This window comes from Henckelia pumila, chromosome 1, assembly GCF_033568475.1.
Source record: "Henckelia pumila isolate YLH828 chromosome 1, ASM3356847v2, whole genome shotgun sequence".
NCBI classification, from domain to species: domain Eukaryota; kingdom Viridiplantae; phylum Streptophyta; class Magnoliopsida; order Lamiales; family Gesneriaceae; genus Henckelia; species Henckelia pumila.
In genome coordinates this window covers 76279020-76292451 of record NC_133120.1, presented here as the reverse complement: position 1 = coordinate 76292451, position 13432 = coordinate 76279020, and the positions used below count along the sequence as shown (strand labels likewise).

At 37.7% G+C, this 13432-nt stretch overlaps 2 protein-coding genes across 2 annotated transcripts; both read left to right on the top strand.

Moving 5' to 3' along the window:
- Positions 1-3163: 3163 nt before the first annotated feature.
- LOC140874358 (F-box/kelch-repeat protein At5g43190) lies at positions 3164-4736 on the top strand. Its single transcript, XM_073277647.1, has one exon. The coding sequence runs from the start codon at positions 3398-3400 to the stop codon at positions 4481-4483; it is 1086 nt and encodes a 361-aa protein (XP_073133748.1). The 5' UTR covers positions 3164-3397; the 3' UTR covers positions 4484-4736.
- Positions 4737-10021: 5285 nt separating this feature from the next.
- Positions 10022-13127, top strand: LOC140874877 (uncharacterized). The gene is made up of 2 exons (XM_073278341.1): positions 10022-11193; positions 12862-13127. Exons 1-2 carry the CDS (start codon positions 10192-10194, stop codon positions 12919-12921), a joined length of 1062 nt encoding a protein of 353 aa, XP_073134442.1. The 5' UTR covers positions 10022-10191; the 3' UTR covers positions 12922-13127.
- The last annotated feature ends 305 nt before the right edge of the window (positions 13128-13432 follow it).

Sequence of the window (13432 nt, the reverse complement as noted above, 5' to 3'; positions counted from 1 at the left end):
AGGGATAGAAGTCAACCTAGAAAAGGTGAAACTGTTGCAGGAAATGCCTTCGCCAACATCAATCAAGGAGGTACAGCGATTGACCGGGCGAATTACAGCCCTGGCCCGGTTCGTCGCTCGGTCAGCTCATCGTAGTTATCACTTTTTCCAAGTGTTGCGCAAGGCCCAGAGGTTTGGTTGGTCCAAGCAGTGTGAGCAGGCCTTTCAGGAATTGAAGGAACATCTGGATAGCTTGCCTATCTTGGTTAAGCCAGATCCGGGGGAAAGGTTGTGGATATATCTATCTAATACCGAGAGGGCTGTCAGCACTGTTTTAATAAAGGATGAAAAGGGAGATCAAAGGCCTGTGTACTATGTTAGTCATGCTTTGAAGGGGGTGGAAGTTAGATATACAGAGATTGAGAAGATGGCCCTGGCTTTGGTAATAACAGCCCGGAAATTGAGACCTTATTTCCTGTCTCACCCGGTAACTTTCCTTACTAACAGCCTCCTAGGGCGAATCATGACTCATCCAGATGCCTCGGGGAGGCTTGTAAAATGGACAATGTATTTAGGAGAGTATGATATTGAATACCAACCACGTAAGGCCATTAAAGCACATGCCTTATCCGATTTTTTGATAGAGGTGGCCACTTTTGGTCAGGAAGAAGTATGGAGAGTATTTGTAGATGGAGCCAGTAGTGTTGGAGGCAGTGGTGTCGGGGTCATCCTGGTTTCACCCACCCAGGAGAAAATCAAAATAGCTGTGAAGTTGGATTTCCAGGCCTCCAACAATGAAGCTGAATATGAGGCTGTGATAGCTGGAATGAAGCAGGCTCGGGAAGTCGGGGTAAGCCACATTATAATATACTCTGACTCACAGTTGGTTGTCCAGCAAGTGAAGAAAACCTTCTGTACCCGAAAAGAAAAATTGATAAAATACTGTAAGGTAATTGAAGAGCTCGGGCCAGTTTCGTTACTTAGAGCATAGAGCAGATACCCTGGGAAGAAAATATGGAAGCAGACGCCTTGGCAAAGAAAGTTGTCACCGGGGAAAAGGATGATACAGAATCTTTGTTACAAAGCGAGTTGGTGGCTGCCATAGAAGCCTTGGAGCCGGTTGTCCGAGAAGATACATGGATGGCCCCGATAGTCAAGTACCTTACCGATAGGGATCTTCCAGCAGACAAAGGACAAGCTCGGGTCTTACGGATACAAGCACCCAGATTTACTATTTTGGGAGGTAGGCTATATAGGCGTTCCTATCAGGGCTCTTTTCTCAAATGTCTAACAGAGGGGGAAACAGAATATGTCTTACGGGAGGTGCACGAAGGATGGTGCGGAAACCATGGGGGGTCTATGAGTCTGGCTCGAAGGGTACCGCTGTCAGGATTCTGGTGGCCCACTTTACAGGCTGATGCATCTAAAATGGCTCGGTCTTGTGAAGGATGTCAGAGATTTGGCAATGTACAGCATAGCCCGGCGAGTAATCTTAATCCGGTATAGGCCTCATGCCCCTTTGATCAATGGGGTCTGGACATAGTGGGACCTTTCCCGATAGCCCGGGCACAGAAGAAATTCTTGTTGGTAGCCGTGGATTATTTTTCTAAGTAGGTGGAGGCGGAGCCTTTGGCGAAAATAACATAAGGATAGGTGATGAAGTTTTTATGGAGGAATATAGTATGCCGGTTTGGGCTCCCAAGGAAGTTGGTCTCGGATAATGGCAGAAAATTTCAGGGGCAGAAGTTGGCAGATTGGTGTGCAGAGATGAACATTAGGCAGGCCTTCACCTCGGTCGCCTATCCCCAAAGTAACGGTCAAACGGAGGTAACCAACTGTACTATTGTTCGATCGTTGCAGGCTCGGTTGCATGGAATGGGAAAAGATTGGGTCGAGGAGATCCCGAGTGTGCTATGGGCCTATCGCACCACTCCTCATACTGCTACGCACGAATCACCTTTCAGCCTGGTATATGGTTCCGAAGCTATTTTGCCAGTGGAAGTTGGACAACCCTCAGCTCGGGTTATGGCATATGAGGATACAGAAGAAGGGGCTCGGGCACAAGAATTGGATCTGATTGAAGAACGAAGGGAGAGGGCAGCTCGCCGAATGGAGGCCTACAGAGCTCGGGTGATGAGAGCTTATAATCGAAAAGTCAAGCCCCGGGAATTTCAAGAAAGAGAATTTGTGTTGAAGAGGGTTAATCCAGCATGGGAAGTAGGGAAGTTAGATGCCCGATGGGAGGGGCCGTACAAACTTTTTAGAAAGGTCGGTGCCAATACTTGGTACCTAGAAGATAATCAGGGGCGGCTACTCAAACGACCGTGGAATGCGAAAGTGCATGACACAAAAATTTATTGCCTTCGAGTGTAATAAATAGAATAGAAGTCAAATCTTTCAATATCACAATTTCCGTCTTGTATGACGTTAGATCGTTGATACTTAAAAGTCTGAATTACATTAGTTCTTATTAAAAAAATTATAAGTCTCATGTCACAGTCTCTTAGATTTATATCCGTGAGACGAGTTAAACGAGTTCTTATCTACGAAATAAGTAATATTTTTTTTATATTAAACACAAAATTTCTCTTATTTCGAATCAAATCGGAGATCCAATTAAATTGTATCACATAAATTTTTGTGATTAGAAACATAAATTTACTCGTAGCATTTGACTTACGTTATTCCCGGGTTAGTTTATGCTACACCGGAGTGTTTCTTCCCCTATTTCAATATCATTAGATCACGTGGGACCCTTATATTTGTATGGAAATTAACATATGTGTTGATGATCCAATGGTTGATATTTGACCACATCATGGGAGGAGAAGAACTCCAGGTGTAGCATAAAATAATCCGTTATTCTCTCATAAAACGACTAGATCCGACTTAGCGTGTACGTACAAGTGGTAGACTTCCAAGAAAGTAAAAACACAATCTTTTAAAATTAGGAATTTGATTTTAGATTCACAAATTGAGTTACCACACTCAGTGTAGAAAATTAAAAAATGATAGAGCCCTTAAATTCAAAATCACTCAATTTATTAACAAGAAAATATGAACTTAAATATCACGTAACCAAATTTATTCAATATTTGGAATTATGTTCACATCTTTTTTTCTCTTTCCTTCCAACTTCTGAGCCAAAGTTATCATAAAATAGTCCAACTCGTAGATTAATTTACCAATAAATCAAATGAGTAGCTCCACCTAATATCTTCCACATGAGCATCATTAGTCATTAAAAAATTTCCATAAATTCTCAAACTTTTCAAATCCATCCTTGCGAAGAATCCCATGTGAAAGAACCTCCGACATGAATTTTCCAGTAGAAAGTTTCACCGATCTTCAACACAAAGGTTGATCGAGTACCGATTTGTCGGTCGCTAATCGACGGATTTCTTGTGAGGATTCATGTATGGATTCAAGAATATGGAGCCAGCTACCGAATCATCTCCTGGAGAGAATCCTTTCATTCTTGCCATTGAAAACGTTCCTCGATCTAAGATCAACCTGCAAGCACTTCAATTCCCTTTTGTTTACTCCTCGTTTCATATCCAAACACTCCCTCTCTGCTTCGTCTTTGTCTTCTTTCATCATCCTGTCACACCCTCAATCCATCAAGAAATGCTCTCTTTTCAATACGGGCAACAATTCTTGGTGTGAGGAGTCACTCTCTTTGCCCCGTATTCTGTCATCTTCAATTTCTTCCAATCTCCTCTCATCCTCCAATGGCCTCCTCTGTTTTTCCAGCCCAAGATCATCTTGTTTCCTAGTGTACAATCTGTTGCCTAAGTCGTCACGCCGTGTGAACTTCCCTACCTGCATGTTCGATGATGAATCCGTCACTCTGGTTTCCGCAGATAATGGCTTCAAGCTCTTCGTGTTATCCTCCGCAGGATCATCGAATCAGGCCTTAGTTTACAGCTCTACCGCCGGTTCTTGGAGATGTTTCGAGGGAATATCGACTCCGGTTTTGAGCGAGAGTTGCCTTCAGAAGGGGGTGTTTTACGACGGATGCCTGTTTTTCACCACCCTCGAGCCTTTCCATGTCGTGTGCTTCCATTTGGAGAGTGGGAGATGGGAGGGGTCAACGGTGGGGTTGCCACGGGACGACCTAACTTTCATCCGAGTGGCGAGCGACGGATACCAAAAGCTATACCTGGTGGGAGGGGTGGGGACAAGTGGGATCTCGAGGAGTATAAAGATATGGGAACTGGGGAAAGATGATCAAGGTGGAGATTATTGGGTCGAGGTCGAAACGGTGCCGGAAATGGTGTGTAGGAAGTTTGTATCAGTTTGCTATCACAATTATGAGCATGTTTACAGTTTTTGGCACCAAGGGTTGATTTGTTTGTGTTGCTATACTTGGCCTGAGATGTTGTATTACAAGGTGGGCAGGGGGACTTGGCATTGGCTGCCTAAATGCCCTTCATTGCCGGAGAAATGGAGCTGTGGATTCAAGTGGTTTTCCTTCAAGCCCCAGCTTTATGCCATCGTATGAAATCTTGTTTTCAGAAGGGAGAATCATTCTATTATACACTTTGCTTTTAAGTTTGGTTGTTTTCATGTACATTTCTTTTGTATTTTCTTGACACCATCGATCTAAATTCTCGTGTAAATTATGATCCATTTTTCATACTTTTAATAGTGATCAAATCAAATTATTGTATTGGGACATGATGAGAAAGATTATGCCATCAACAAAGTGTTGAACTACATTAATTTACACCTTTTATTAGATGAAAAAAAATTTCTTCAAGAATTTTACTTGGGGACTAGAGATAAGAGCTTGTTCCAATTTAATATTTCCTTTTGGGCCTTCATATTTTTCTGTATATTTTCCTATGAATATGACCATTGACTTGGTAATTTGCATCAGTTCCCACCTAGGACGGCCATGCGTTGTCTGAATTTGATTCGATCACCCAAGCAAAATAGGAAATTTTAGTTTACCCACACAAGTCTAAATTAAATATTCGTTCTTGCGTACGCATGACATATCCTAAGTTTAAGCTAATATTGCATCCATACGTGGAATAACATTGTACCTGTGTTTTAATATAACATGTTCAATAGTCACACACACACACACACATATTTTTTCGAGATGATCAATCGAACATGTTGCATCAAAATCTCGAGTGTTAAACATGGGGTTTCAATTTCATCCCAAATGTTGAAGAATTTTTTGTTTTGTGTCTTTGGAAACTGGCTTATTCCTAATTTAGACAAACTGAAAATGGACTTATTTGGGCCAACCAAATCAAATTAAATTGAATTTACTATCAACTTTCTGAAATTGTTCCCTGTTAAAATTTTATGTTACATTGTTTAATTCACAACATCCAATTCTCAAAATTGATTATTGCTCATTTAAGAGCTTCGAAGTTTTACAGAACATGGCAAATGAGAGAATAGTGGTTCTCTCGTGCAACGTATTTTTATCTAATAGACATATCAATTCGATCCATATTTATAGTAAAAAGTATTTTTGACATAAAAAAACAATATTTTTTTATGATTCGGGTTGATATTTGGATTAAGAGACTTATTTTACAAAATTGACTTGTAAGATGTCTCATTGAAGTTTTAATACAATTATTAGTAAAATGGAGATTATATTTATTTTAAGACATTAAATATTTAATTTATCATATTTTCCTACATAAAACACTATGCAAAATAATGTTAATCATTTAAATTATCCATACATTATTTTAAAATTAACTATTCTTCATCGTAATTACAATGCAATAATAAAATAATAATTTCTGAACCGAATTAGATCTGATCCTGAATAATGTTTTTAAAAAACCAATTCGATTCAGGTATTTAATTTGGTTGGAACTTGGAACTGAGTCTAAGACCAGATTAAAGCTTTCTTAAGAAATAAGATTGAATCCAAAACTGAGAAAGCTAGGTTATTAAGATGACAATCATTATGTCAAAATTATATTTTTGATATTGTTATTATTAAATCTCATGAAAATATTCTTGCAGATTTCTTAACAAGAGATGGAAGGCAGTGACGTGGATTCCATCATGAAAATGCAGAGGCATCTCAGGGAACACCTTGAGTTGCTTCAAACCGAGTTCAACCAGTTAGTCATTAATGTTGAAATGGCTGGCAGGTTACAGCAAGCTGATCGGATCAAAGTATCTAATCGTATTACTGGATGTATGCAAGCTCAAACTCAACTATGGGCTGCTATTCAAGGGCCAATTGTTAAGGCTATAGAGAAACCATTGGTTTCTCATAAACAGAAAATATTAAAACCATTGGTTTTACAAGAAGAAAAAATACAGCCACTGGTTGTAGAACAAAAGGTTGAGGATTCCAAAACCCAAGAAACAAGTGCTAATCTATCATCAGCTTTTGATGAATTAGATGAAGCAACAATTAATGAGAAAAAATCATCAAGTCAACCCTCCGCCTCTGGGGTAAAAGAGGAAGAGATCAATCTTAGGCCCAACACTGACAAGGATAAATCTAAGATTGATACTAATCCAGCTATTATGTCTCCATTCCAGGTTTATCAACAGAAGTTAGAGAAATTAAAGACAAGGAGTGAAATCAATCCGAACACTTACAGGGTTGATGTTGCAGGAATATATCCAAGGGATTGGCTAAAAAATAATGTCAATCCTAAGGATGTAAAGCTCTGGTATGAATTTGGGGCTTTGGCCTCAGTTTATACAACGTCGCCAAGCTTTCCGGAGATATCACAGTTACCAAAATGGATTCAGGAAGCAGTTCAAGAAACATGGGCAAATAATGATCATTTGTCCAGAGGAGATGTGCTAGAATTATATTTCTTCAGTGCAGCTTCGGAACCAACAGGAAAAGGATCACACGAACCCTTTCATTTCATCAAGCTAAAGAGACCTGATATGACGAGCCATAAATTTATCAAGGATCCTAAAGCTGAAGAAATACCCTTGGTGTCCACTTTTGGAGAAAATAAAATCTCAACCAGAAGGGCATGAGATATTTGGGTCTGTCTCACCGAGATGGACAAAGTTAAATTTCCGTTCAAATTCTACCAGAATTCTGTGAATGGATCGTTCCTGTTAAACACAATGACATGAAAAACTACGGCTTTCGCGGAAGAACTCTTCGAAAAGAATAGAAACTTTTTGTGGAACAACAAGCTGTCGGGGAGTAAAGAAACTCTCCAAAAATTTTGTAACATGACTCACATAGGAAGATGGTCAGAGGTTATTTGCCCAGAATGTCCTGATCAGAAGGATCCAGAGTTCGGAAAAACATTCAGACCCCGAACGGATCGAAAAGATTTTTTCGAGACAAGCAAAGGTGGACAGAGACCACCAAAGATGCGTTTTTTCAGGGGACCACTGCAAAAGCAGAAGATGCCCCGACAAGAATAAAGAAGACATGTGAAGAGGATAGAGCCAAAAGAAAAAGGACGACATGTGACTCCTCCACCAACAAACGATGCCATCAATAATGGCATAACAAGACAAGGTGGATAACGGGTGATTCATCCACTAGCTAAAGATGTCATTAATAATGGCATAGAAGGACAAGACAAACAGCTGTAAGATTCCCTGAAGTTTCTCGGTGAAACGAGTGGAACCTCAGCTATAAATACAAGCGTTCAAGGAAGCCGAAGATATCGATCATTCTCTTCAGTTTTCTTACAAATAAATTGTTGTAATATTTCTCTTTCTAAGATTGTAATAAGTTTTCTTTTTATGTATTTCAAGAAAAAAACTACTATGAGTAGCTAAACAAGTTGTCTTCTCCTCTTCAAAAGAGTTGATTTATGTAATAATATTATGTCTGAATAATTTTTCTAAAGTCTCTTGTTCTTTCATGCTCATATTTTATAATTAAATTCATATATCATACGCCTTAAGATAGAAAACGAATTAAGGCTGTGCTTGGTGTCGTTGAAGGAGCTTGTGCAGAAACCATATGTTGCGATTGCGTGGTTGGAGTGTGAGGAGCATTTCATAAAACTCGACAGGTATGACCCGACGACACTATGGTCAAAGAGGTTTTTGAATTTAATTCATCTTACGGAAGCATGTTGGACCCTAATCCAGAGTATATCGGCTGGAAACATTGCGTAACCGATAGTTCTGCTTGGTCTGAACTGGTTCGATAGGTAAAACAATGTCACGTATAAAGGATTAAATGCTAAACACTTTGTTAAGACAAATTTGGGGACCACTAGGGAGTTGAAACAAAGAAATTTGAGTGTAGGGAGTTAAGAGAAAAAAATGTTTGGGTTTGGGAATTTTAAAATAATTTGCCCTAATTACAATAAAATAATAAAATAATAATTTCTGAACCGAATTAGATCCGATCCTGGATAATGTTTTTAAAAAACCAATTCGATTAAGGTATTTAATTTGGTTGGAACTTGGAACTGAGTCTAAGACCAGGTTAAAGACGATGAGATACTGTACCAAAATACCGAATTATTGAGATATTGTATCAAAAAGATTTTGATATACATATATTTTTTCGGTATATCGATTTTTTTTTGTATCTATACGGTATCAGTATGGATTTTTTTCATACCAAAATTTCGAAATTTTGGTATCAGTATCGGTATGAATTTTTTTTCATACCAATATTTTTGATACGGTATATCGAAAATCCACTCTTATTAAAGACACTCATCCCATGTACAAAATAGGATATGGAAAATGGAGTCCAACTATATGCGATTATCAATAATTAAATGAAATTAATGCGATGCCTAATTAGCATTAAATGTGCACTTTGCTTTCCACACTCCTCTTGTTAATCCCATTATTATATTTCCTAGAGAAAAAAATCATATTATCTAAACAATGTCTATTTTATAAAAAATTGTTTGTTTTTTCGTTTGGTAAAGAACAGTTGCCCACACGAAATCAAATAAATACATCGCTTTCTTCTTATAAAAAAAATAGTTGAATTTCAAGAACTATGAACTATTTAATTATATTACAAAACACATAAAAGGATAATATTCCTAATTAAGTGAGAGAGAAAAAAAAAAGACCTACTTTTATATATTATCGATTTTTTTAGAAAAAAAATTGTACGTATGAAAACATAATGTTGCTGATTATAAATTTATATATTCAAAATCATTTTAGAATAGAGTAGTTAGAATAAATCAATGTTTTTAGGATCATATACTCTCAATCTCACAATACAACAACAACCACACAACACAATGGATTTATTTAACTAAATAATCTTCGTTTGATCATGATTTGAAAATACACCATAAATAATTTATTGTACTTACTATAAAACTTTAAATCAAACATTTTATTTTTCTAACTTGCACAATTATGTCCGATGGAAGAATTTATTTCAATGAAATGATTTAGGCCCCGTTTGGATTTGGTAGACATTTTTTTAAAAAAAATGCTTTTTTAAGCTATAATTTTTTTCTTTTGAAAAAGCTCTAATTTTGACTTAAATAAGTGCTTTTTTAAGCACTTATTTTGCCATCCAAACACCTTATTAACTAAAAAAACATTTTTTTTTCTAGTCTAACTTCTGAAACCAAACGAAACCTTAATTTAAGAATGCATTTAGAAGTTGGAATTCAAATGAACCAATTCATATTCCATATCATTCATCAAAATTTCTTTCCAAATTGAATATAAAATATGAAAATATAATTTATATGAATATCGATTTGCAATGGGAAGTATTTTTAGCACCCATTGATCACGGTAATGTTATATGTACATTGAGGGTTACACGTTGAGTTACACATTGTACTTGAAATTACATGATTATTCTACATACATTTTTGAAAGATTTTTTCCAAATAAAATATAGAAATAATCATATAATTTCAAGTACAATATGTAACTCAACGTGTAATCCTCAATGTACATATGATCCATTGTACATGTAGCATTACCGATCATCAATTAGCCAACATCTTTTAAAAAATGAAGAGACAGCTCACACGTGCTGATTATGTACGGTTGTCCACGTGTCATATTCTCCGTGATCGGCCCTTTCCCCTTCTTGGTTTGTTTTATTCTTGGCTTCTTCTTCACTTCAACATCAATATCATTGACCCTTCTCCTCTCCATCGAACCTTCTTCCTCCCATCCAAACGCCGCCGTTTGTCGCTCCGAGACGCAATCCTGGTGGGTATAGAGATTATCCTATATGATCCATCTCGGGGTTCATTTGATTTGAATTGAATTGAATTGAATTGAATGATTGTTGAGGTGATGGATTCTGACTCCGTTGGATCGAGCTTTCCTTACGAGGGTCAGCAATTCAACGATCTCAGCCTCGTAAATGGTGATTGCTCAGCCTTCAGTGAATGTAACAGTGATAGATCCGGCGAGTTCACGGCCGCCATCGACCATAGTCGCCGTCTCTTGGTCGCCTGCGCCACTGACAACTCCGATGAGCTCATCTCCTATCTCGTTTCAGCTCTTGATTCCACCAACATCGATGAACAGAAGCAAGCAGCTATGGAAATCCGTCTCCTAGCCAAGAATAAAGCTGATAACAGGCTCAGAATCGCCGAAGCCGGGGCGATTAAACCGCTGATTTCGTTAATTTCGTCCTGCGATCCTCAGTTGCAGGAATACGGCGTCACCGCGGTTCTGAATTTGTCGCTCTGCGACGAGAATAAGGAAGAAATCGCTTCGTCGGGGGCGATTAAACCGTTAGTCCGGGCGCTGAAATTCGGTACTTCAACTGCCAAAGAGAACGCCGCCTGCGCGCTCCTGAGACTGTCGCAAATCGAGAAGAACAAAGCCGCGATCGGGCAATCCGGCGCGATTCCACCGTTGGTGAACTTGCTGGAGACCGGGAGTCTCCGAGGGAAGAAAGACGCGTGCACGGCGGTGTTCTCACTGTGTTCGGTGAAGGAGAACAAACTGAAGGCTCTGCAGGCGGGAATAATGAAGCCTTTGGTGGAGTTGATGTCGGACTTCGCTTCGAACATGGTGGATAAATCGGCCTACGTGTTGAGCTTGCTGGTGTCGTTGGCGGAGGCTAGGGCGGAGATGGTGGAGGAAGGTGGGATTCCGGTGCTGGTGGAGATACTGGAAGTGGGGACTCAGCGGCAGAAGGAGATTGCGGTGTCCATACTGTCGCAGTTGTGCGAGGATTGCGTGGCGTATCGTACCATGGTGGCCCGCGAAGGTGCCATTCCTCCCTTGATCGCTTTGTCGCAGACCGGGACCAGGCGCGCCAAACAAAAGGTAAAAAAATCGATAACTTTTCACTCCTATTTCTCATCAACAATTAATTATTCTGTTTTTAAAAAAAAAAAAAAAACAATTCACACTATCCGGGGTTATTTAGTTTTACCTTAGTCATTCTCAGGTGAAACTTAAAAATATAATGAGATAAATGTACTATTAAATTTATTTTATATAAAATCCTAATTGAAATTAATATTACATTTCATTGTCAATTTTTTTTATTAGATCACACTTCCTTAGTTCCTTATGGCTTGTTAGAGCCACCGGAGTTGGCATGTTTGTTGGTGTATTAATTTTGTCCCACATCGGTTTGGTAAATAACCTAGTTTTTTATATAGACAAGGGCAATCCTCACCTCTTGAGCTAGCTTGTGAGTTAGGTTCAATTTTCATTTTTAACATGGTATCAGAGCCCGGTTCCACCCTTAGACAAGGGCAATCCTCACCTCTTGAGCTAGCTTTTGAACTGAGTTAGGTCCAATTCTCATTTATAACAATGTTGAATCGAATCAAAACAATTTTTTTGGTTTCCCGAAATGGGGATTGAAACTATTAAACTTTCGGCTTGGTATCGATTCCTGGAGATATAAAAATAAAGCCAAAACTAGAAGTGGTAACCGTGCAAAGTTTATAACTCGATCATGTATCTATCTCAAGGATTTTACTAAATAATTAGCTCGTTTCATAGGTTAGTGATCTCACATAATGCACGGTCCGTCTGTCTTTCCCTTAGGATTGGAGTTTTTAGAAGATAGAACTTTGGCCAAGTATGTGCAGTCCTACGGGTAGTGTAGTAAAAAGGCTAAAGCAAACCTCTTAGGTTGGTGTTGATATATATAATGCTTATACTAATTAATATAATCACAATTATTGCGACAAACTGTAAGAATTAGTGAATCTAAGTCAATGATGTCTACCTTTCTGCCTGCACAGTTGTTCTTGTAAATCAATAGTTATAATTCTCTCGGGACAATAGGTTCCCTTTGTAGGACATAATTGTCTATATTAAGTTAATGTAGCTGAACAATGTCAAGTAATACAAATAATACGGCAATCTAAATGTTTGTTAGATTAGCATTATTGAGTGGTTAATAAATTAAGTGTAAACAGATCAAATTATTTGTTCTGATATTACTTTAAAAAGGGAACAGTACAGACAATATGATGACCCTTATTATTCTAATATGGGTTGGTCTAGGCTCTGTCCCAATGCTACTAGAAAGTAGCCCAACAAGATAGTTGTTTGCTTTGTTTATTATTCTGGCGTCTCCAATCAGCTTGGCAATGCAAAATTTTTCATCTGGTCTTCAATATTTATATTTATATACTATAATGTGTATGTGTTAGATAAATTTTGGTTTTTTGAGGAATCAATTTTAAAACTTATAGAACAATTTTCCATATGGATCGTGTAGTTTAATTCGAGTAGGAGAGCTATATATGTAAATTTAGTTCGGTATCATATTAATAGACCAAACTTGTTGCGATACATGACTCAAATTTAATAAATGAATAGTCTATAATCTATATATGTGTTGTGTTTGAGGGGTAAACATTTAGACATGATATTCGAAGGTATATTGAAATTAATTTCAGAAAATTTTATACCGAAGATACTCATTGTTTTTGGAATTTAGCGCATTAATGGGGTTGTGTTTTTGGACAGGCGGAGGCACTGATAGAGGTTCTAAGGCAACCGAGATCCGCCAACTCCGCTGCCAAATAGAGGATCTGAAATTGTAATTATACAATGTTGTGGTAAATTTGTTCATTTTCTTTCGATTTTGATCTTGTTGATTATAGTGTCCCGCAATATATACTCCATACAAGTTCTTGTTTATATCAAATTAATGTGCACACTTGTATCTAGACTTGGTAGGACTTCTTGTTTTTTTACTTTAAAAAACTGACTAAAATTTTTTCTAGGAATAACGTTTAGCTTTCATCTTTAAATTTAATATTATGATCGCTTGGATATATATATATATATAGTTGAGTGACACTTCATTAGTGAACACAGAGGTGGGAACACGGAGGTGGACACAATGGGTAAACAACATATTAAAATTATATTTATATATATATATATAACATATGGTGTCATTGTCCTTCATTTTATTCATTGATTTGATTTAACATTCATTATTCAAGAAAAAATATTAGCATAAATTTATGAGCACAATTTTGTCATATAAAAAAATTTATCTCAACTAATTTTGAAACTTTATTACATTTTC

What these genes read in the sequence shown, in the direction of transcription:
- LOC140874358 (XM_073277647.1), top strand. Translation starts at nt 3,398, where the DNA reads ATGGATTCAAGAATATGGAGCCAGCTACCGAATCATCTCCTGGAGAGA.
- LOC140874877 (XM_073278341.1), top strand. Translation starts at nt 10,192, where the DNA reads ATGATTGTTGAGGTGATGGATTCTGACTCCGTTGGATCGAGCTTTCCT. An exon ending in CCAGGCGCGCCAAACAAAAG is followed by an intron (nt 11,194 to 12,861) that starts GTAAAAAAATCG and finishes GTTTTTGGACAG; the next exon opens with GCGGAGGCACTGATAGAGGT.